We start from the raw sequence: 26,004 nt of genomic DNA on the forward strand, positions 1-26,004 counted from the left end.
TGCTTGCGGGACCCGCTATGGCCGTCTGGTAAAACCAGGCGTTCTTAGCGGGTCCCCCGAGCAGAATTTATAATGAGGCAGTAAGGGGTTGACGGCACCGGCACCTTTACCGTTGCTGTTAACCCCTTACTGCCTAGGTCGTAATGACCTCCAATGTGTTCTTCAAAAGTCCATTCATCTTTTCCACAATCCTATTGGCACAAGAAGGATAAATTGAGCAAAGTGAGTGCTTCATTCTCAATAGGGACACTATTTCCTTAAAGAGCTCATTAAAAAAAGTAATTTCCATTATCAGATTTGAGGACCTCACACACCAGTAAGTGAAGAAATGCCTTGTGATCCAAAAAGGTGGCATATTTTGCATCAGGTTGTGCACACGGACCAGCCTCAATCTAACAGGAGAATGGACATACCACAACAATAAGGTAATGGTAATTATTGCGCCCATTGATAATGTCCACGTAGTCGATGTGAAGCTCCCAGAACAGGCCAGGAGGACAGGGCAAAAGGCCACGCAACGTCCTGCGAGCCTAGCCAGTGTTGTAAAGATGACACAGTAGACAATTTGCCATGAACATGTTTATGAATTCTTGCAGGTTGGTGACAAACTAGTCCTCACGGATATTGGCAGCAATGTGCTGTTTGGAAACACGCGCTGGGTAGTGGAGCTGCTCAAAAGCAACCATGAGAAGTATTACTTTACCTGCAACATTTTGTCTTCAGATCAAGTCAGTTGGTAACTGTGAGCAACCTTGTTTAATCCAGAGGTCTTTCTCATCCTGCGGTGCTTGACATTGTAACTCAATTAATTCCATCAGCGGTCCTGCAGTATAAGGGATTGCTAATTGCAACTGCTGGTTTGCCACTTTAGGATTAGTGGTGACACCTGGGTCTCTAAGATATGATTTTTTTTGGTGGCCTTATCTGTGGCATGATTACCAAGGGACAACCCTGAATGCACTGTGGTGGTCCAGTACACAGAGCCAGAATATATGTCCACTAAGCATCCTTGGGATGCTTCTAATGCTTAAATTAAAGGAAACAGTTCTACTGATTGGGGCAAATCTACAAGGTGCACAACTGCTGCACCTGTGTGTTTTTTGTCCAGTCTCCTGATCAATTGTCAATGATCCATCAACAAAGAGGACCTCCCCGTCCTCAAGAGCATCTTCCTTGCTCGTATCAACTCATATTAGGGTCTTCATAAGTGACACAATCATGCACTCTTTTGCCTTTTTCAAATATTATTGCATTAAACGTGGCAGGGTTGTCTGTGTGGCATCGGACAGTGTGACTAGGCTGGCTTGACATAATCACTTCATATGCAGAAGCCCTTTATGTGGTTAAAGTGATTTAGAGCTCTCAAGAATTGAGAACACTGCATGTTCTACATATAGAGTTACTAAGCAACCCATGGTAATCGTTGCAGATTTTTCAATGGCAAAGGCTGCCACAGTCAGTGCCTGATCACAAAGGAATTGACCCTCCATTACTGAATCTAATTTTCCACTGTAATATGCCATGGGGTTTTATCCCATGGATGTTTGCTTGGCCAACATAGCAGTCATTACTTGACCATTGGAGTCCGAGAACAAATACACTTCCTTTGTGTAATCAGGGGTTGTCAATACTGATGCATTACTTATGGTATTTTTATATTGCTGGAAACATGTTATTATTTCTCCTGTCCATGTAAGGGATCCATCCTTTGCTGTGCTTCTCTGAGTTCCTGCAGTAAATGTTTTGTGTAATTGGAATAGTCAAAAATCCATGCTCTACTATAGTTACACAAATCCAGGAATTGTTGCACTTATTTTCCTGTAGGGGGCTGACGTTTTTTCTGACTGCAGCTTTTCTTTCAGGTGTTACTCCTTTCCCTTCAGGAGATATTATTTATCCCATGTACACTCCCTCTTTCTGACAATATTGCATTTTGTATACTTTTTCTGAGAGCAATTCCAGCAGTTTTATTACATTTGTTCTACATAGTTCTTCTGTGGTGCTGCATACCAAAACGTCAACTTATAGTACTTAGTACATATATTTTGCCAAATCCATGTGTAGTACTCTGTTAAAAATACTGGAGGACTCAAAGTACCCCTGAGGAAGTCTAGTGTGTTGGAACCTTTGCCCGCAATAGGTAAACACAGTGAGATACTGACAATCAAGGTGAAATAAAATGGAGAAAAATGCAGTTTTCAAATCAATGACAGTGAACTGCATGGCCCCAGTTGGTATATTACAAAGGATCATGGCAGGGTTTGGTAGAACTCAGAACTCTGCTTCAACAAGGGTATTCAATTTGGGCAAATCCTGTATCAAGCTCTGAATTTAACCCTTTGCCTTTTTGCAGGGTATATCGCTCTGCTACACGGGGCTCTGAGGGTATTATAATGCCCTGCTGCCACAGCACCACAGTTGACTCGTGCATTCACTCATCTGCTTCCCTTGATAATGGATACTCTTGCACTCTAGGTAACACTGCGCCTTGCTTCAGCTTGATGTGTACTGCTCCTATGCTCTTCAAGAGCCCTACATCATGGGTGCTGTCTGTCCATAAAGTGCTTCGGGCCTGTAACACATCCTCCTGTAAGTGTGCAGGGATGCATTTAGCAATACGTATAGGACAAGGGACATTCCTATGCTGGATCATTATTTGGCATGGGATACAAACCTCCAATATGATTTAAACTTCATTTTCAACATCCTCGAACAACAGCCCATCCAGCACTGTGCTCAGTGGTTGCGCTAGGTCAATACATCTAACTGTGCGGCACTCATCCCCTTCTTCATTAGCCCCTATCAATACTACCTTTCAACCTGCAATTAGCACCCCATCCAAACCTAGCATGGTAATGGTACCTGAAGCATGATCTTGGGGAATTGCTGGCCCAAACTTAAATTCCAGGTGCACCCTCCATGGTTTGTCCCTGTTGCCTGGCACCAAGTTCAGCAATACAATTGTGCCATACATGAACAAATCTGGGTGCAAAGGTACTCCTCTAGTGGCGCTAAAACTGTATAAAGGTCATGTTATCACCAGGACGCTGGCATAACAAATTCTAGGTGTGGAGCATAGCACTGCTTCTTCCAAATATGAGATTGTCATATTCAACTTGCTTAGTAGATCCATGCCTCACAAGTTCACTGGTGTTTTAGTTGAAAACAGTAATTTGCTAACAACTCTTGGTTACCTACCTTGATAGGTAAGTCTTCTGTATATGGAACCAAATGTACTGTCCCAGAGAACTCTTGCATGTCCATTAACCTCCCTGATAAGGGTAATGCATGATTTTGTCTCACCTGTGTCAGCCATAAATACAAATCATGTGTTCCCGATCTCCACACCTACTGAGGTTCCTCTTCTGGTTCAGCAGTGACTGATAGGACTAGGCATGCTAAGGCTGTCTGTGGGCTGTCCTAATCTGGGTAGGTGTTCAACCCAGGGAACGCAAAGGGATTGCGACTCACCATGTTTGCCCCAGTATGCAGTGTCACTGTGCCATTCGACAAAGCATGTTTATCTCACACCTGTGGTGCTGAATGTTGTGGTGCAGGCTGTTGTGGGTGTTGCTGCGCATTACACTGGTGTGCTGTTGTGCACTGGGAATTGCATCTGCGGTGCCACTGCTGCCTGATATTGAAATTGGGGCTGTTGAGTCTGCTGCGGCACTTATGCTGGTGCAGCACCATACGGGGCAGTTGGAGGCATCATCCCATTCTGATGTGGATATGGGATCGTAGCTACCGGTACACCGGGATATGTTTGGGGATCATGTGCTGCCACTTGCCTACTCCTACATTTTCAAGCAAAATGGCCAATTCTCCCACATGACCAACATGGTCCTGTTCCACCAAATGTTGGCCCTGCTCTGCCAATTTCTCCTCTACCTCCATGAAACCCTTATCCCTTGTTGATAACCTCCATGATACCTCTCTGGCACCCACCCTGGTACCCTCAGTTGTCTGCATAACTTTCATACTCCCTGTTCACTCCAGCAACATTCTCTGTGCCACCGGTGCCATTCACAGGTCCACCTGCCCCACAAGTGACCCCATAATCAGTGCCCTTCAATACTCTTGATCGACCTCCGACGAGGGAAGAGGGCAGGAGCCCCCCTCCTCTCCTGCAGCCACAAGCAGGATCAGCAGGCAGCACTCGGAGCAAGTGCAGCCCTTCCGCACTACACGGCCTGCCTGACCGTGTCCCGCCTGCACGCCTGACCCGCCCATGCCGGGCGCGACGCGGCACCACAGCGAGGCTGAGCCTCGATCCGGCCCTTAATTTGCTTCCTGCATCCGCCGGCAGGCGGATGCGCCGGCCTTGTACGAAGGCCGTACAAAGGCCCTGTTTTGCCCCTGTTTAGCGCATGTGAGCGCAACACCTAATCCACATTCCCACCAAAGACTCTGCTGCACTGGGGAACCCAGTATAGAGCCTATACTGCTCTTAGATAGAAGGCCTCCTGACAGACCCACTGAAAGGGCCTATTCCAACCGTGGGACAGCCTCTGCGATACCAAGGAGGAAACAGTACTTTCTACTTGCACTTTCTGGACTCAACCCAATGTGAGTAAAGCATAACACCCTTAGTTGCTTAGTCTACCTCACGTTCCGCATGTGAATGTCTACTGCCTACTGCTAGTATATACACACAACTTGGAGATTTTACTCTTGCTAACCATTTGTTACTCATGTGCATCAGCCTATTGCTACTGTTCTCGTGCAACATATCGCGCCCTGCCTACTAGTGCCGCTGTAATCATGTTGTATCCTTTGGCGCTCATTGACTACAGTAATTGTGTTGTGCCCTATAGTCGCTCATTGACCTCAGTAATTGTGTTGTGCCCTTTGGTCGCTCATTGCCCTCAGTAATTGTGTTGTGCCCTTTGGTCGCTCACTGACCACAGTAATTGTGTTGTGCCCCTGATCGCTCATTGTCCACAGTAATTGTGTTGCCAACGGTCATATATTCACCACACTGCCATCTGTACGAGCCCTATGATTACTGTAACTTAACACTATGTGCCTGACCCCATTCTCTAGATAACAGCATAGCAGACTTAGCAGTTACTCTGCCTGCACTACACCAACTAAACTCTAGCCATCTACCCAGATACGGGACGCTCACACACTACACAATGCTCCTTATACTAACCTACCTAGTATACCTGGCCGCCTCACTCGCCCCATGGGAACATCTCACCATGTCGCCTCTTATAGCAACTACAATACAACATTCCACTACACAATATAACATAGCTGACAGAAACCTAAGATTACGAGCAAGACTACCCAGAATCTTTGATCCGCTCATCAAATACGAAACTAACACTACTCGAACCAAAAAGGATCCCACTCACAAACCATTCACCCATAACCACGTTAAGCTTAACAACTACCAAACCAATAAAGAAACAACTGCCACTCCCAATGCTGCAGAAAATACTGCTACACATCGTAACCGCACACCTAAACTCAAAGGAGCCTTAATAAACGCTAGATCCTTAGTCGCCCACGCCATAGAAATATCGGAAGTTATCCTGACAGAAGACTACGACTTCCTAGCAATCACAGAAACTTGGCTGCATGAGGCATCAGGCCCAGCACTATCCCTAGCTGTGCCCAATAATTACACTATCCTCAGATCGGATAGGTGCGGAGCTCGAGGTGGAGGACTAGCCATCATCGTCAAAACTAAACTCCAGATGAGACTCACCCCCTCACCAATCATTGAATCCTGTGAGATAATGTCCACCAAGACACCTACAGCTAACTCACAAACCCTTAACATTCACTTGATATACAGACCTCCAGGTCCAATCAAGAACTTCATAGAAGACTTAACTACCATCCTATCAGAAAACCTTAAAGATACTACTCAATCAATATTATTAGGCGACCTTAATATTGGCTTTAATGATATCAACGACTTACAAGCCACAGCAGCCTCCAACACACTAACAGAACTGGGCTACACACAAAGAGTGCTTGAGCCCACCCATACCAAAGGGAGAACCCTTGATTGGATTGCTGACCACAACTGCAATATAGACACTCTCACCATCTCACCCCAAATCTGGTCAGACCACCATCTAATCTCATTCTCCTTGGACACTGCCACCCCTAAACTGCAACAACCATGTGCACCTCCTGCACTTACCAGAAACAAAAAAAACATGACATTAGACAAACTACTCCCCGGCATCATGCCCACTTTGGACGCTCTACCTGACAGTCTCAACCCTAATAGCCTAGTGGAAGAATTTAACAATATCATGAACATAACTCTTGACAACATCGCACCACTCAAGCTCAGAAATAGCAAGCCAAAGAACCACTTGAACAACTGGTTCACCCCTCTCTTAAAAAATCTGAGATTAGAAAAAAGGAAATGGGAAAATACATGGAAAATTAACCCCAGCCCAGAAAATAAACTGAAATTAGCTAAAATCTCTTCTCATTACAAAAAAGAAATCATCTTAGCTAAACAAGAGACCTACAATAACAGAATCACACAAGCCAAATCAAGTACTAAAGAACTGTTCGCCATACTCAGAGAACTGGAAAACCCAATAACACCTCAAGACAACTGTCTTAAAGATAAAAAGTGGTGCTCCGAAATCCAGCAAGCCCTCTCTAACAAAGTCCGAAACCTCCAAAAGAAAATAGAACTAAAACGTGAGACCCTAGCACCCAATAGATTACCGCCTATCAAGACACTTCCTAACTCCAAACCCACTACGCAATTCCACTTCTCCAAAGTCTCCATACTAGAAGTAGAGAAAGTAATACTCGGTCTAAAACCGTCCAACTGCAAAGGAGACTCATGTCCAGCACAACTCATCAAAGATGCCGCACGAGATCTAGCACCATTTATCACCAAGTTAATTAATGCCTCCTTTACCACAGGCATTATCCCCAGTAACTTAAAAGAGTCCTGGGTGCTCCCACTCTTAAAAAAGGCTACTCTAGACCCCACCATACCCACTAACTATAGACCTATTACTACGGTACCATTCCTTCTGAAGATACTGGATAAGGTGGCATATATACAAATCCAGAGTTTCCTGGAACAAAATCAACTACTAGGCTCCCGACAATCTGGCTTCCGCCCTCTTCACGGCACAGAAACTGCATTGATTGACCTGAAAGCCCAAATAGACAAAGTAAGAGATTCTGGTAAACCAGCACTCCTCCTACTACTAGACCTATCGGCCGCTTTTGATTTAGTGGACCATAAAATCCTATGTAACCACCTAGATTCAGCAGCACACTTCTCCAATGAGGCTATAGCATGGATACAATCCTTCCTCAGTGATCGCACCATGAGGGTTTTCTCACCTATAGCAGCTGCAGACCCTATCCCTATTACCTGCGGTGTGCCACAGGGATCATGCGTTTCACCAACGCTATATAACATATTCACTAAGCCCCTGCTTGATGATTTGGACCTTCTGGGTATCACGTATACCAACTACGCTGACGATACCCAGATCCTCCTCCCACTCACAGGGGTTTACGAAAAAGATCTAGCAATGGTGAACAAAATATACAGCATCGTTCAGGCATGGATGGCAACCCATGGCCTATGCCTGAACGATGATAAAACTGAGCTTCTTATCCTAGGCACCGCACCCCTCATCAAAAAACTAAGCACAAACTACTCTTCCTTTATCATAGATGGGAACTGCATACAAGTTGCCAAAGAAGTTAAAACATTAGGGATATACCTTGATTCTACCCTATCATTTTCCAAACAGGTAAACTCCCTAGCTTCCTCGACAGCCTACACATGTAAGCTCATTAGAGCAGGAAAACAATTCCTTTCCCAGCACAGCTGTCTAACATTAGCCAGAGCCCTCATCATTTCTAAACTTGATTATTGTAACGCACTGTACATAGGAGCCAATAAATCTATCATAAACAAAATACAGATACAGCAAAACAAGGCCCTCCGAGCGGCATTGAACGTCCCCAGGAGAGAACACATTACAGCAATAAGAAGGAAACACAAATGGCTCTCCACCCTAGAGAAAATCAGACTCAAAACTGCATCTCTCACATACAAATCCCTACACAACAAAGCCCCACAATACCTTAAGGACAGATTCACCAGAACACACCCCACAAGACAAACCAGACTTGCTTACACCAATCGCCTACAAGTACCACGCTTTAAACTGACCACCATAGGCGGAGCTAGCTTCCCAGTCAAAGCTGCTCAACTGTGGAACGAATTACCCACTACTGCGAGGCTAGAACACTCCTTCTCCAAATTCAGGCAAATTGTAATTAACTGGCTAACGACAGCAACTGCCAATTGAAAAACTTGCACCTGTAACTGGTAATTTCTGTAACCGCTAATGTCTGTAACTTGTAACTGTAACCTGTAACTTATGCTCTAAGCTGTATATATTCTTACTTTTGCGCCCTTATACTCCAGGGTCTGGTGCGCACAATAAATTCCAAACAAACAAACAAAACTCAACTTTGCTAATTTCTTTTGTGCCAACTTCGCTTCAGCCTTCCTTCTCTCCATTCTGCCTTTGTCTAGAATGCTGAATTGCTGGAAACTCTGCCCAATCCTTAGCCTCGATCCCCACTACTATAGTACTTTAGTATTTTCTGCACTCCTTGGGAAGCCCTTCCTTTAACGTGTGATAAAACATTGCTATAATCTTATTGCGTGGTTCCCCTGTCTCAGCCCTCCACATTTCTTGAATCTGAAATATGTCTTCATGCTCTTTCACAGTCTGCACCATTATTGAATGTATGTCTGGAGTGTCAGGGTATGCTGCTCCTAGGGAAGCCCATACTTTAACTCAGCAATCGTTAAAATGTGCCCATCATGGTTGTCACCACCGATTAGTATCCGCGGATACCTATCTCTTTTCCAAATGTCATCCACTTTGTCTCCTAATAATGCAGCAAACAAAGCTTTCATCCCCAATATCATGAATACGATACCAGTGGTCTGGTTTTCAAGTACATATATCCATTTACCTGCTCCCACTGCGAGCAATGGCAGAGTCTTCATTAAATAATTTCTATCCATGTGTGCCCAGGTCACGTACTGTACTCTGCCAAGACCTTTTTGTAACAAGGGAAACTACTCCAACCTGCTTACTGGTGCCCCCCCTCCTTGTTTCCCCTTCACCACTGCCATGCAACCTGGCTGAGCCCTCAGCCTAGGACCCAATAAACTTTCAACTCTTGGTGTCACTCTGGGCAGCCGCTTGTCTCTGTGCACATCATCCATGCCCCACTCCACTTCCTCTGCTGCTCTTTCATCAACATCTGATCTGATTGACTCATAGTCTAAGCTTCCCATCTGTGTGAAACCCTCTGCATACTGTCATTGTTATATCCCCATCCTCTTTTTCAACATGCATGTCCCTGATAGGTGTGCTAACAATCCTAAATAAAATATCACCTGCTCTCCATTCATCAGTGCCTAATGGCGCTCTTGGCCCCTCCTCCTTTTCTAGCTTTTTTACTCACGCAAGCTCTGCCTCTGTCCTTTACAACTCTGTTTCTAAGCCTCTTTGTTCCATGTTCTTGTTTCCATAACTAATGGAGTACACTAGGTATGTACTACTGGGGGCTGTGGAGCATTTTCCCTGGTTGCAGGTTTCCTCTGTGTAACCTGCAGCTGCTTGCATAGAATAACACTGCAGGGTTTGTCATGGTTTCACTGGACTCAGGGGCTATACCAGGTGCTGCGGTGACGCAGGGTGCTTGTATACCAATTTCTCTCCTTATAGGATCCTTCTAGGGTCCTTCTAGGGTCCTCCGGGGACATTTATTAAATCCTCAACCATTCTCCAAAACTTCAGAATACCCTTTCTATTCTTCAGCTTCCACCCCCCATATTTCGCAGCTAAATATGTATACATATGGCCCAAAACATCCTTATTATTCATTCCTTCTTCGGGCCATGGCTTGTGCACCACTCCTCTCACATGAGTGACCCACTCCCTGTGATAATTTATAACCTTCTCTTGGTACATTGGGAGCACTGTACATATGTACTCGAGTGGGATGAGGGAGCTCATAGTTATGTCAAATCTGGATTTATAATACTACTTTGTTTACTATACACCGAGCCAGTGGTGCTGATCTCTCCACTCACTCCCAATATTGCCCACACTCCCTGTTACCCCTCCCAGTTCTCTTTGCCCCACACACCGCACACTTACTACCTCACACCGCTCCTCACACAACTCAAACACCAACGATCCAGACCTGATTAATTTCCAAAACACCTTAAATCACAAATCAATCCTCCCACAACTATATACAAATATTTTTTACCCTTCCTCAGTCTCCTCTTCGAGATGATGGAATTTACCTTCTTACACGCCTGTATGCCGGGCGAAGGGATCCTAGGTCCACCATATACTAGATCTACAAAACAAGATTACACTAACTTTCAAATAGTTTAGACCTTTCCTCTATCCCCTTGCCTCAGGAAAGGGGAACTTACCTCCTGACACCCACTTTTGCAGAGTGGAGGGATCCCAGGCCCTCCATATAATGGACCTCACCTTTATTTTATTTGCAGTGCTGCCTTTCCTCCACAATGGAGAAGATCATGTTTCCTCTCTTTTCTTTTTTTACATCATAATAAACTGTGATTTCACCTTTCCTCTCAGCGGAGGAGAGCCCACTGGCCACTTCTATACATAAAAAACACTATATACTGCCACATGGTCTTTTACAGCCCTCACACCCAACATCAGTTCACTCCAAACACACACACTATCCCCTATTGTTTTCTCCTGTAAAGGGGCACTTACATCTATACGTTATCCCAAGCAGCTCCGATACAGGGTCCTGTGAACAGCCTGTACAACCTGGGAAAAGTTCCCCACTTCAAGAAGCAGACAGGCCTTCTGCAACACATCGCCTGCGAAAACCTCTTCAGATCGTGCACAGGAACTTGTCACTGCAGCTGAGTGCCGCACCCCAGGAATGTGTTGCTGGGACAACACCAACCTCACAAAGAGTGTGGGATCATGTTGGGGTCACCAAATTGTAAGGTAATAGCAATCCAAAAACCTAACAATACATATAATCCAAAGAGCCAAAGAGCCAAATCATCACTGCATTTTTATGCAAGCGAAAACAAGTTTTTTTACATGCAAAAGGTCTCGGACAGTCCCGTAGGACCAAACTGACATGGAGCTCATCACATCCCACAAAGTTACATCATTTGTAGTGGGAAAATACAACATTTGGTTGTATAGGTTGCAATATTATCCCACCACCCTCATTGAATACTGTCTATAGAATATGCTAATGCGCCCCTATATTCCCTGGACCAACTGGCCACACACTATCTAAACCCCTTCCTCTAACATGTTTTTTTCTACATGGTCACTATAGAATCCAGGCACAGGATTGTCTGTTCAAATGTATTGATACATTAAAGAATTGAGAATGTCATATGATGTGCACCCCTCCATTCCAGATACAATTGGAGTAACTTGCGGGGTCAACTCTGCTTTGATAAGACAATAGGCAATCTCATTATACCGGACGCAGTGTCTCACACCAGCTGCCTCCCGAACCGTGTACATAATTTACTGGCATCACCTCTGCTCCTCCTGTCCCAAATCACAGGATGATCCAGACACGGCTCCCCCTTACCTCCTCCAGACCCCAGGTGGCCAGTAATGACTTCAATGGGGCACCGTTCTTGAGTCTAAATTTCAGGGATTTATTTTTTCAAGTTGCGTGCCTACTTGTAATTAATATGGGATGACTGCCATTGGGGAAGACAATAGAACTCTAAATCTTAGCTTAGCCTCTTAGCATCACAAAACCTTATGCCCTAGTCTCATGAGTTTGTCCTACAAAAGGTGCATCCCTACCAGATCACATTCCATTCCCACCACATCAAGACCCTGAAACTGGATACAATGAATGTTCATCGGTACACAGAGTGTGCCTCTGACCTTGGCTTCTCACCTGGAGAACGGGGAACGTTTTTTTAAGCTTAGCTACACAGAACCTCAGCTCCACATCAGGGCCTCAGTTCTATTCTGTCTATAATATACTAGGCTTCCATTTCTAATATGGTGACACTTCTGCCACGCTAACAAAATAACCTTGCTTCTAACGCAACACCTTTCTGACTCCATCATCCACCTGTCTCAGCTCTTCTCACACACCATACTTCGGACCATACCTTTGAATACAACAACTAAACACAGGGCCTACAATACTGCCCTATCTTTAACCTCTGCAACCACAATAGTAATACACTTGTTGCTCTTTCTGTGTTGCTGTATATGAGTATCTAATATGTGTCAAACCTAACTAAAAACAATACATGCTCCTTCTGCTGTTCAAACCTCGGTCTGTATCCGTCCGTATTAATAGGTTTTTCTCAACCTGCAACTTTTTGCCTAGCTGGGACGCTGTACGTGCATCGCAACATAGGAAAGGGAAACAACCTTGGAAATAAAGCTATGTAAAATGCCCCCCTTGAAGATGGTCCTTGTTTTTGTACTTAGCTCTCAGGTTTCTTCATTCACTCTCCTGGAACCCACATTTGAAAATACCAGCTGTTAGTATAGCCTCAATCTTTGAAGGGATATTGCCCTTTGACAGAATATTTGGAGGCCCAGTGATGGCTCTGCCAATTCACTTATTTAAAGTTAAGACCTTTTCTGCAGTCCTTCATGAAGCTGAATTTTAGGAATGTTCTGAGGCTAATATATAAGCTCTCTAGAAAACAAATGTATAGCCAGTTAATCGGTTTATCATTAAAAGCCCCTATATTTTACTGTTGTGAATTGGGAGTCTTCTCCATTGTGGAAGAAGAGGGCCTGGAGGATAGCTCAGGGGCAATTTGCTAATCTTAGATGTGAGATATGCTGAGCAGCACAGGTTTGATACACAGTCCCATGGCCAGATGTTGGACTCTGGCATGAAGTTTGAAATACCATAAACCATAAAGGTGTTTTAAGACAGTTACTCTATTAAATCTGAATGTGGCCATCCCTATGGATTATAGCCACAGTGAGACTCTCAAGGATGAGTTGTCATTAGAGAAGCACCTCTCAATCCATTTACTCAACTATGTTAAGTATGGCTCGGACTTGATTGGTCTGAGCAAACTTTTGTCTGCCTTCACAGTGTAAATCAAAAGAGGACAGTATAGTTGTGAGTGATTATCATTGTTCTTGGGGGAATCACTGGGCCTTATTGACTACTAAACCAGATTTGCAGATTAGCAATTATTTCTCTGTATTTTCCGCTGGAGCCTGCCACCCTTAATTGTTCCATCACCTACAGTCCATTCTCTTTATGTGACATTTAGATTGGGAATATTGCTTTTTGCAGCAATTATGTCCACTTGTAAAGGTTCTCAAGTCCTGGAAGCAGCAGTTAATATATTTTATTCTGCTCCGACTTGCAAAGTTTGAAAGCTAAGTGGCTTTGAAAGGACATGGTATGATGTGGTATTTATAACGTGCCTGAACACAAGTGTTTCTAGGTACGACAAGACAAGTAGGGGGAAAATGGTAGGACAAAATCTTACTAGGATCTTACTAGGCCTTGTGTCATTCAGACAGCGCAAGTGCAAAGAAGGAAGGGGAGAAGTGCCAGTGGGGAGGGGAAGGGGAAGTGCAGTTTACTCTCAACTGCAGCCAGCGGATGACTCATAAGTGCAGAGAGAACAGACTGTAGGGTTACAGAGACAGACCCTTAAGTGCTGGGGAGCCCAGAGACAGTGCAAGTGCAACTGGACATGCAGGAACCTGGGCCCGAGTTCAGAGGGTGACCAGGTGACCATTGAACAGAGCAGTCATGTGCATCAGTATGGGAGAGGAAGAGAGAAAGCGGAAGCGAAAATGAAGGTCTCGAGTTGCACCCGGAATCGGAGGTGGTTCTGTTCAAGTTTGAGAGAGGCAGGGAGGCTGTTCCAGAGAGAGGCCCCAGCCGAGGATATAGATCTGCCCCCAACTCTCTGCTTGGAGAAGCGTCTGATCCTCAGAGAGTTGGAGGTGGATGAGAGGAGAGCTTGAGAAGGAAGATGTTTTCCAAGAGAAAGTTGGAGGTAGTGCAGTTCTAGGCCCCAGAACGTTTTGTGGATGATGACGAGTGTCTTGAACTTGATCCTTGCAGCCACAGGGAGCCAGTGAAGTGATTTCAGAGCTGGAGAGATACGATCCCTGGCCTTGAGGCCAAGGACATGCCTCGCAGTCCTGTTCAGGATAAGTTGTAAAGGTCAAAGAGTAGAAGCAGAAGATTTAGAAAAAGACTGTTGCAATAGTCGAGCCTAGAGAGGACCAGTGCTCTGTAGACCATGAGCTTCTAGGGGAAAGTGAGAAAAGGAAGAATACCTCTGAGGAGGTGTAGCTGATTTCTTAGAGATGTCAAAGATTTGAGGAGAGAAGGAGAGGATGGAGTCGAAGATGACATCAAGGTTCCTAGCCTCCTTGAGTAAGGAGCAGGAAGAGGGCTCAGGGTGGGTGGCCAGAGAGAGAAAGAAAAGGAGGGAGCGTGTGTCCCAATGAGGAGGATCTCACTCCTACTGCCATTAAGGCAGAGATCATTGGCGGCACACCATTCCTGAATTGTAGCCAGACAGTCTGGTATGAGAGAAGAAGCAGGGGTGGCTGAGGGGAGCCTGAAAGAGAGCTGAGTCTCATCCACATAACATTGAAAATTGGAGCAGAAAGTAGCGATGCAGTGGGCAAGAGGTGTCAGGTAGTGGTTGAAGTGGTTGTCCCTATTTTTCAAACTGGATGGTAAGAGAACGTAGAACTGCTCTATTGATGAGGCAGTCCATAAATACTTGGTGGCTGCAGATTGCTCTACGTCAATTTTATTTGCAGCTGGGACTGTTAGTTGAAGGTTTCTTAACCCTTATATGATTGTAAAGTCTTGTGAGTGGCTAGGACTGCATTTTGTTGAATTTTTACTTATTGTTTGTGTGTTTATTTTAATGCTGTGATTTTGGATTTATTGAAAACTGTAATTGTAACTGTAATGTGTAGGATTTATGCTAGAATGGCATTGCCTTGCAAGAAACTTGACACTTATTAAGAATCCCAATTTAATTCTGTCGTGGTACAGTTATTGGGAGAGTCATTTAATTAGTTGTCTAACATTGGCATTAGCTGCTTTCCTGCATATTAATCTTACCTCTGTGCTTTTTAATACAAACTGATGCAACAGGTTTGCTTAGACATTCACAAAGATGTTCATCGCTGAATAAATGCTTATGCATATTTGATCTCACAGTAAGGACTCAATTAAGTGGTCATTTTCTGGTAGACTTTGCTTCTTGGAATTCATTTTGAGGAATGGGGGAAGTGTATTCACAGATTTTGTAGACTGCAACTGGTAGTCAGTCAACCCTGAAATTCCCCTGAAGTTAATTTTTTGCAGGAATGTCTTACCCTCCCAGTTTAGGGTTGATAGCTATACATGATTTAGTGATTCAGGAACTATTGGTCATCCCTGTGACCCTTGGTTGAGAGTGTGTGCTACAGGGCTTTGAAAATGGCTGTAAACAAGGCTATAATATTGTCAGATTTAGTGATTAGCATGTTTCCTGCAAATTTCAAGACAAGTAAACTTCCTTCATCGGGTTCCTCTTTGTGTGTGTTGCTTGTAGTTTACTAGCCTTTTATCTTGGTCCTTGTGTCTATGTTTAATTCACAATATGGAGCAATTTGCCTGTCCTGAGAAGAGCTTAGTACTTTATTTCATATTTGGTCTTGGGTTGGCATAGTGCTGTGCCAGAGGATCAGGAGAGTGTTTTAAGGAGGATCTTCCTCAGCTTTCTCATATGACGGCTTTCTTTTTAGTTGGCTCAGTCTGCCGACATTTACTCATCATGACCAATTTCTCTGAGTCCCACAGTATCCCAGAGGTTGAGGCAGATTCCTTATTAATTGCCCACGGAATCTTCCATGATGTTTTTAAAGCTCACTTTCACCATCAGGTGCATTTCCATGTCCTGCCTCTTTATCTGTCAAGCTCTAGTAATAAGTCCAACAGGGTCACAGAATGATCTAAATTGTGCATTTGCAAAATCTGTCAGTTCACAAAAGCTTCTAATGCTCTTGTGATATCCCTTAGCAGCAGAGCCCAGCAAAGGTACAACATAACAAGACACATGTGTGCACTCATGCTGGGTGTGGTTCAGATGTGCAGGTGTTCTGCACTAAGTGAAGTGCTTGATTCCAGCCCACACACTGTTAAGGGTATCTTCCTTGCATCCATTAGAGTCATGTTGAAAAAGGAGAGGATACCATAATTTCCCTCAACTCATTCTCATGTTAGGCCTCACAATATTCACATATTACCTATGTGCTGCTTGATCATCATTATTCTTTGCTGGCTGCTTGATCATGGCTTGGGTATTCTACAGGTCAGCGACATTTCTATGAGGATCTCAACTTCAAACTTGTTTACAATTTCTTCAGTGGTTTGCAGCTATAGAATATTTTACCCAGTAATTACATCAAACCTCCCCCACCTATGACCACTCCATGTGTACCTTTTGGATCAGAGTAGTTCTACTCCTCTTACATCCCAAGCCCCTCCAGCCTTTCTACTTCTACTCAGCCCTTCAGATAGAGGAGCTGTCGACCTTAGTCATACATAATGAACTTGGCATAATCTCACTTTAGACAACAGAACAATCATCCTAAATTGCATATACTGCACTGTACATGCTCAGTGCACCCCCCTCATTCGCACATAATAGAGACCCTGACTCTCATGCTAAAAATCCTGTGCAATTGCGAAGAATTGAACATATTAGTGCACACACAGTGCTCTCAGATTTTGAGGTGGGATTATTTTAATCCCTATTTTTCTCCTTTCCAAGAGAGTCAAATGTAGATGGCTTTCAGCCAACGTGTGCAAAGCGTTAAAACGGTACCATTCACCAGATGTTCTGCATTGTGACAGAAAAGCAGGTTCTCTCCCAGATAAAGCACAATGTACAGTGGCACAACACCCCCTCACAAATGGAAACAGATGAGTATTAACACTTTGAGTTTCCCTTGCATATACAGAAAGGGTAGAACAGCAGTATATGCTTTTTAGCGTTTCACTCACAAAGAGCACATCAGCTTGAGGAGGAACCGGGCCGGCTTCCCCCACACAAATAGAAAGGTGAATGTGTGCAACCCAAATGCAAGCTATAATAATGTGGAAAAGATGGAGATCAGTGTAAGATGTAAAGCAATGATGGAAGATTCTCACACAGAGAACAGAACAGGAATGTGTCTCCACATTAGAAGCTACTCTCATACAGAACAGGTGTAACATATCTCTCAGTAGTGCACACTACACTCCTAATATAGAAAAGTTATACCATGGATCTCAGTAGATCATGCTTTTCTCACAAAGAAAAGAAGTGTTGTGAGTTTCACCAATGAAAGATTACCACACTTGGCACAGATCATCGTGGATCACAGCAGTATCATAGACATCACACAGTATGGGATGGAGTGGTGCAAGTACCCCTACAATGAAGAGGTAAATTAAGGGCCTCAGCATAGCAGTGCAAACTACACTCACATATAACTGGAACATCATTGGCCTCAGCAGTCCAAAATATTGTCAAAAGATCATGCCCAGCATGTCCCTCACTGCTACAGGAACAGTTAATTGCCTCAGCCGTGCAATATCCTCAAAAATAGGACTAATATACATTTGATAGCGACTAGTCAAAAATATGCAGGCTAATTCGAATCAAAAAAACTTTGCATAGTAGGAATTCAGTAAACCATAATTGAAAGGAATTCAGCCTTAGAAAAAGAAAATAATGATATACCAATTCCCAGCCACTCTAGAGCTGGTTAACTTTCTAAAATATGTTGCAGACAGGGATGTTAATATAATACAGAGCAATAGGTCACTCAATAAGCCTTTCATTATTTCTCTAAGGTCTGGCCATTTGATCTCTTCTGTATGTATTTTAATTTTTAAGACCCAAAAACCTAATACATTACAAAGTAAAGCAAACATGAATTGTACTGTGTTTTGAGGTTTGACAGAACTGTCTTTTGATGTTTAATGAAAGTCTTCTTTTCCTGGAATTAGTACTACCTAATCGTATGCCAATATTATGATGCAACAGTAAACAGGTAAGGACTCTATGCTAAATTCTATACCTAATCTCATGGCCAAATGTTGGCTGGAAAGAGTTAATGATTTGCTATTTAAACAGCAATGTTTCCAAAGCACAGTACAAACAACATACTTACATGCAATTTTCCTACAAACCAAAGTTGGTACTCATTTATCGACCTCGGAAGTATGAAAGGCTGAGTTAGCCTTGCCGGGATACAAACCTGCAGGTCATGCACAGATTGCAGCAGCAAGCTCTGAACCAGCAGTGCTATCTTGCCAAGTAACATCCTTCAGAGATCAGTAAACTGAATATCAATTGAGGCATAATAATCACAGCGCCTTGAAGCTGGACAAACCATGAATGAAGCATTAAATAAAAATGTTAAATACCTATCTGGATTATCACTACAGGGACCGGTTTTTCTGAATTTCTATTACAATTACAAGTGTAACTGTTTCATTTTTGTTTGTCTTTGAACAATGCTTGAATATTTGAAAGAGGCTGTGACCCCTGTAATTGGTGTAATGACATTCACTCACCCTTGAGCAAGGACTCTGCTGGCACTGACCATTTATAGCAAAATCCCTTAATGACTGCAATTTAAGGTTGAATGGATGTAAATTAGACCTTGCATACTCATTATTTTACACACTGTTTTTATAATTAGAGAGTACATTACAATATAAGTAAAACTGATTTGCCTCTGCAAGAGTGTAAAAATTATGCAAAAGGTAACCAAAACCTGAAAAACATAAAAATGAAAAGGACCCATTTGAAACAAAACAGTTGTTGAGCCTGGTTTGGTTTCAAACAATTTATTACATTTCTGGAAACCTTCTCTTACACAATAATGTGTATGAACACATGATATACATGCATCTTGATGATAAATGCACAGAGCAAAGGAACTTTGAAAAATACGTTTGTGCCACACTGGTTTGCTTTCACTGAAAAACGCATAATTTGTTACAAAAGATCATTCTCAATTTTAACTCAGTTATCCATCTTATTAATTACACAATCCTAAAATGGTAGGAAAATAAATATGCATGAGTATCTAGACACAAAACACAGCAGAAGCTGAACAGAAAGAAGCCATTTCTTATTTCACTGTCTGCGGTTTCTTTCTGAAAGGCTTCAGAGTAAAACATGTCTGTTTCAGAGGCCTTTTTCCATGGCCTGCAATTACATCCATGTAGATAAAAATCAAAACAAGTGTTCTGGTTTCTTTTTTTTTTTTTTTTTTATGTATTTGCACATTTAGTTTAAACATAAACATTGAGCAAAACATCCAGATTTCCAGACCAAATGACACTCTCAAAAGCCTTTAAGCCTTAATGTCTGTCTCTTGGTGCATGGGCCAAGATTCTGGCTCTGTAGTCTAGTGTCCAGACAGTTCTTAAAGAATTTTACCATTGCCATTACCAAGATGGTTTGGTTCCCACTCAGCAAGTGGCACCACCAAACTCCTGGAGACACAACGTTGTATTTTTCCAGGTATTTCCCATGGTACAGTGTCCTTTCCTGAGTTATTGCTGTACAGGTCGCATATAGGTGGGATAAAGTTTCCCACGTATCTTCATCCCCACAGAATCTGCAGGTTTTATTCCGCATTTTCTGTTTTTGCAGGTGTTCCTCGGGATGTCATTTCCCTAGTTCTGCAGAGATTGAATCGGAGAAACATGAATTGGGATCTCAAAGCAGGCTCTAGGTATTTTCTGAGCTACGGTTTTATCTCTCCTTTTTTCTTGTTTCTTATGCCAGGGACTTATGCAACTTGTATTTGCTGACGTCTTTCATGGTGTTGATACAGTTTAGTGCCCACAGCATTTTCTTTACCTTCTCAGGGTTGGTCAGGAGATCCTCCTGACGACCATTCATTCAATCTTTTGAGAAGCAGGGATGCATATAGTTTCCCCATTATGTCCAATAAGGCAATAAGGCGGTAGTCGTTCGGGCCGATCCTGTTTCTGTTTTTAAAGATTGGGATTACGTGCACTGTTTTCCATGACAGTGGCATCGATTTAGTTGTTAATACATTCTTTAATACCATGTCCAGCAAAGTCGCCCACTGCTCTGGATTTTCCTTCAGCGTCATGTTGGATAGCCCATCCGGGCCAGGTGCACGTGATGAATTTAGATGTTTCATTTTGTTCAATAAATCCTCATGTTCGTACGGAAAAGTCCAGGTTGTGTTAGTGCTTTTTGGAGGGCTCCAAATGGGGTGTTTGTCTTTAAATAAGGATCCAAAGAAGGAGGCCTAATTTACGTCAGTCGCCCCGTTTATTTTGTGGTACTGTTGGGGCTGATTCAGGGATCTAATCATGGCCCACATTTCCGCTGTTGATTTTTTTGGCTAGTGCTTTCAGCATCGTTTCTGTATCGTGTTGGATCAGGGCATGCTTATGATTAATGAGCCACTCTCCGTATTTGGATTTTACACTTTTGATCACACTCCTTAAACTCCCTTGTGGGAACTTTTTTGAGGCTCGGATGGTTTGCCTCATCTCCTGTCTTTTTATGATCAGCAGTTGATCAAATGTATGCTGATGAATTGTTTGGTTGTGGTTGAGAGGCTTGCCTTTTGTTCAAAATAAGACGATGATAGGGACATAATCCACGATTTTAAAAGGGCTGCCTGTTTTGGCCTTTTCCAGTCTCCCAGAGTAAATAGCAATGGTACATTCTATGGCTGATTTGTTAAACCTCAGCCTGCCACCATTATTTATCACTTCAATCTCCAGTTCCTGTTTCAGTGTAGGTCGCTTTAGATCTCAAGCCAGTTGTGATCACTTTCTTTTTTTTTTTTTATTTTTTTTTTATTGAAATATAGCTGAATTTAATCAACTTTTTTCAAAAGGAATTTACAATTTTATAGTAAAAGATACAACATAAACATTAACCTGATTAATAAAATTACATCACTGTGTAACCCACCTAATCTGTTACATAGGAAAAATATGAGCCACATTTATCATGTATTTGTGCATTTCATTTCATCAATATACACTTAGAATTCAAATACATTATTCACCTCATATCATACATCTTTCAGTCTAAAATTTCACCTGCCTTCAAGTGTAATGCATTTAAAAAATTAACCATAGCGATTTTTAGGGTCATTTTTGCACGATTGATTAGAAAATGCCATCTTAATTCCGGGGGTACACTTGCCACCACTAACATTTGACTTCCACTTTCTTTGGTGTTGAGAGCCTTGAAGGAGACAGCCTCATTACAGGTCCGGCGGTAACCATGCCGGTGCTACTGGCAAGCTGCTGCCAGACCCGTAATGATTTACTGGCGCCTGATTTCCCGGTAATACTGTGGGATTACAACCCCGGCGGTCCAGGAAGCCATGCAACGGCAAATGGTAAGCCCCCATTCCCATAAAGTCCGGTAAAAACTCTGCGGGCGGGTGCCATTCCGCTGGGACAGCACCCACCTGCAGAGTTGTAATATGCTGGTCCGGAAACAACAGTGCTGGTATGCTTACCAGACCAGCATAGTTGTAGTGAGGCCCCATGTTTTCAATTAGGTTCCTTATACAAAAATGTAGGTGATTACTAAGGACTGGGTCCCCCTTTGCCAGGTAGGGTGGAGGAATTTATTCTTTTCAAAGTTTCTGTTCATGACATGGAGATCATGACTTATTATCAGATCTTCACATTCAAGGCCTTTTTGGGTACACTGCTTTCTTGATTTCAAGTTTCCTTTTTCCATGTGTATGTTCCAAAGTGGATATGCTAAATTGAAATCTCCACACAAAATAATAGATGTCTTCCCCATGGAATTAGCTTAGTCAATAGCTTCCACCGTTGGGAACAGTCAATTTTTGTTATTCGTTATTTTTGATTGTCGGACTCCACAGATGTTTGTTAGAGTCAAGTGATGATCCGAGAACTTGCTTTATTTGGGGCTTGTGTTTTTATTTCACAGAATAGTCTGTTGTAGATAGGGACCTCTGTTCTTAGAGCTAATTATTTCGTAGCCCGCTTCACTGTTGATCATTTTCAGGAGACCTCCCCTTGGGCACCCAGCCTCTCCCACAATTGCCGGGTTCCGTAAGATAGTAAATCCATCTAATGGGAGGGCTCAGATCTTAACCATGTTTCTTGGAGGCAGCCAAGATCAAGGTCACCCCAGTGGAGGTCTCCAACTCTCAAAAGATGTGAGAAACCTCTGGTTTTCTAAGAGGCAAGTTGTCAATAGTTTTTTTGTTTTTTGGGTATCCTCCCAGAGACTCTGCTATTTGGAATGTTGGGATGACAAAACAGCTGGGAACCAAACCCTAGGAGTCCTCTTGCGCCTTAACGCACGTGGGGCATTGTTTGCATTTGCCTTTCCTTGTCTGTCCACTTCCCGATTCACAGTTGATGGTCAGTGTTAGGTTCCGTTTCCGCTCTTCTAATGCTATAGCGCTTCTTCTTCAAGGTCCTTCCTGCCCTCTACGTGGTTTTTATGTTCATGGTATTGATCAAGTGTCATAGCCCTTTTTCCACAGCTAGTTTGTTTCTGTCAGTCTTTGATACTTGCTTCTGAGTTTTGGGGTTTGGAGTCTTCTTCTCCAAGGCGTTTCTCTACCGGCGTTGTTGCTAGTTCTGTGAGGTCAAAGCCTAGCATCAGAAAGTTTGATGCAGTGGAGATCATCAGATTTTTCACAACTATCGAGCAGATGTAGGTGAACCAAGTCAACTAAATTTGACAATAGCAAAGTCCTCTGTGGTGATTTGTCTCAGTTGGGGGGTGCAGTGACAGAGTCTGACCACATCATGTCTATTTAGTGTAAAGTCGTCCCCCTCATCCACCACTCTTTCCAACCTTAGACATTTGTCATAATCTTTGTGTAATCAGTTGAGGGCGGGCCGCCGCTGCTCAGTCTTCTTCACCTGTCTTAGCTTGAGAGGGTGGTCTGAGTGTTTGCTCCATCTGCTGTTTACAGGAGTACGACTTCTGGATCCTTTTTGATCAGGGCTCATATTTCTGACTCTTACTGATAAGCAATATAAGTGTCTGCTTTCTTTCAAGTAACCTGACCTGTGCACTTCACTCTTCTCTAAATTGGTGTGTAAATGATAAATAGAAAAAAAAGAAAGCTGTTGTATCTACAAGATTGTAATGCATAACAATGTCTGGTATGGCACTTATCTGTAGAAGCCTGAGCACACATCAGTAAAAACCAGCTCATTCCAAAAAGGAAGCCCCTTCCTGGCCCTTGTGTTGTGTAAATGGCTGTTAGTGGGTGAGGTGGTACCTTCCTGTCTGCAGGAGACCCCCTGTAGGGACAGTTAACACACTTTCCATATTATACTTCTTGACAGAACCTCCCTATTCATGGAATGTCTGCACTTCAAATTATATGAATACTGCATATATCTACTCTGCCCTCATTTTGTTATTTCGCTGCTAAATAAAGCTTTCTAAGGAACCTGGACAGAGCTAAATGTCTAGCAAAGGGCCAGAGCCACTGCAAATGGGAGGTTACAGTGTTATTGGACTGGTTATTCCATCACCCATCCAAATGTCCTTACGTTCTCTGTCAGCATGCTTCCCTTCATATTTCTCCAGCCACTGCTCCACATTTGGGCCAAGGGATGGTACACCTAGCTTTGTGGGGCACTTTGAGGAATTCACACTCCTCCTCTATGTTTCCTAACTCTCCTTTCCATGTGCAGCATCATTCTGACATCAAAGTTATGGAGTTTTTTCAGAACAACGTGAGTGGTGGCCAGTAGGGTGGGTGGAATTTCATTATGACCATTGGCTGGATGTACTGTGTGAGAGGAGTCAGAGGTTTGTGGGAAACTCTGTGGTAGACCACTAGGAGAAACTACCGGGGATTCTGACACCTGCCATAATTGCCTGATGAATGCCTGACAAATGCTATTTCACTGCTTCCACATGTATTGTCTGATGTACAAAAGTCCCAGCTGGCTATGGAGAACAGCACGTGAGCAAGGAAGTGTTTAGCTTGCGGTGTCACTCAGCCTACCAACCAACATGCTATGGATGGTGAAATGGATGCCAGATGTCCACATATATTAAGCTACCCTTCCTCTGAAAGGTTCTTGCCTCCCATATCCTTCAGCATCTAGCATATGATAGTGAGTGCAACATCGAGACTGAGGAAGAGAGAGCAAGAGAGAGTAAGAGAGTGAGAGAGAAAGAGAGAGAGAGAGACAGGGAGAGCACGAGAGAGAGAAAGAGAGAGAGGGAGGGAGAGAGAGAGAAATAAGAGTTTAGACTGGTAATTTCAGAAAGTGAAATGGGGCTTGTCTGCAAGAGGCGAGGGGTAGGAGTTCCGGGAGGACATTAGGTTGCTTGCCTTATCCCTCTTCCCCAGCAACTAACTGACCCACCTCTAGGATCCCAGGTGACCTTACACCACACACACACACACACAAACACACACATACACAAATCCCCCACTGATGGCTGCTAAAGTCCTAGCCGTTAGCAAATCAACACTAACCAAGCTATGTCTAGCTTCTGATTCTGAACCCTATCATACCCCCCACCCACATCAGATCGAAAGTGTTGTATTCTATCAGATATTCGGCTCTCCTCTTCAACCACTGCCAAGTGTTTCTGCCAGACCCATGTAAAGCATATCAGTACTCAGGACCAGGATACTCTGACCTGCACCCAACTTTACCACAAGTTTCACATCTGCCTAACCCATTAAGACTCCCTAATCTGCTGCTTTCTAATAGAGACATGCAGAGCGATGCCAACAGAAAAGGCTGAAGGGCGCAATAAAAGACCACATTGCAATACATGGTGACCTGGCATACACATCTACATTGCAAAATCCATGAGATGGACTCATGCATTCCCTCCGAAGCTTCTCCATTCACCCACATGTAATCTGTAACAAGGATATGGAAGAAATGTGTGTATATGATTGCCATATACCATCTTATAATCTTTTATGATGAGACAACTATCACTTACGTTGAAGAAGACATGCAGGGCCCAGTGCAGTAACCAATTTCAACAAGGCTGGAGCAGGAGCTGTATGTCACCTTGACAGACATAGTCAGCAGTGCGCAAGATTGAAGTACATTAACTGAAACAAAACATCAACAAGAAATCCATCATTGTTCTGTAAAAGACCTACATCTCTCACTCGTTCATCAGGTACAAATTGTAGAAGGGTTTGACCAAGGGAGAAAACAGACACTACTTTGCATCCAACGTGTACTGGAGCTTCATATTTCATCCTGGCCAACTGTTGAAAGTCATAACTCCCCAATTAATTTTATTACCATTTCCATAGAGTATTGTCTGCAGAAGAGAAGCTAGCAACCAGATATGTGAACATGTGTGTTGTATGTGTTCAGAATCAAATGTGAGTTGTTTTTTAGGAAAAGCCACAGACACTACACTCAGGGAACTACAGTTGTTTGACTCTTTACTGAGCTCTTGGGCAGCTGAGCTGTAAGAGATGGAGACAGGTTATTTTAAGTGTCAGTGGTAGTGGGGTTGCCCTATTTACTATGGATAAATAGTACAGGCACGCAGCTAATCTCAGCAGTCAGCTCACTATTGCTTCAATGTAATTCCAGCGAAGCCCTTTGTCAGCCTCATCCCTACTTAGAGGAACTGGAATGGAACTCTGCGTTTAGCTGTACATGTTTGCCATTTTACTGTCTTTGCCCTTTCATCTTCCTCTCTCCCCTTTCACCCCTGGCTCTCAAAGCAGATGTTATGTTATGTGGTGTTACGTGTCAGGCGCAACACGCTCACATCGGGCCAAGGAATATAAAGTGGAAAACTGCAAGATTTACATAATTACAGAAAGCTAAATTTCGTAAAACTATAACATAGTCATTGGCTACTATAATGAAAACCAATAGAACCCTGTATATTGCAATCTATCATTGGCT

The 26,004-nt window shown here is 43.3% G+C and overlaps 1 protein-coding gene across 1 annotated transcript in view; it reads right to left on the minus strand.

The window, feature by feature from the left end:
- Positions 1-26,004, minus strand: part of LOC138505061 (intestinal mucin-like protein) — a 129,938-nt gene that overhangs the window by 38,768 nt on the left and 65,166 nt on the right. The window contains exon 8 of the mRNA XM_069625386.1: positions 25,070-25,184. Coding sequence (XP_069481487.1) covers positions 25,070-25,184 — 115 coding nt within the window. The remainder of the gene's footprint in view (positions 1-25,069; positions 25,185-26,004) is intronic.

Source organism: Ambystoma mexicanum, chromosome 11, assembly GCF_040938575.1.
Source record: "Ambystoma mexicanum isolate Mex_15411 chromosome 11, UKY_AmexF1_1, whole genome shotgun sequence".
NCBI classification, from domain to species: Eukaryota; Metazoa; Chordata; class Amphibia; order Caudata; family Ambystomatidae; genus Ambystoma; species Ambystoma mexicanum.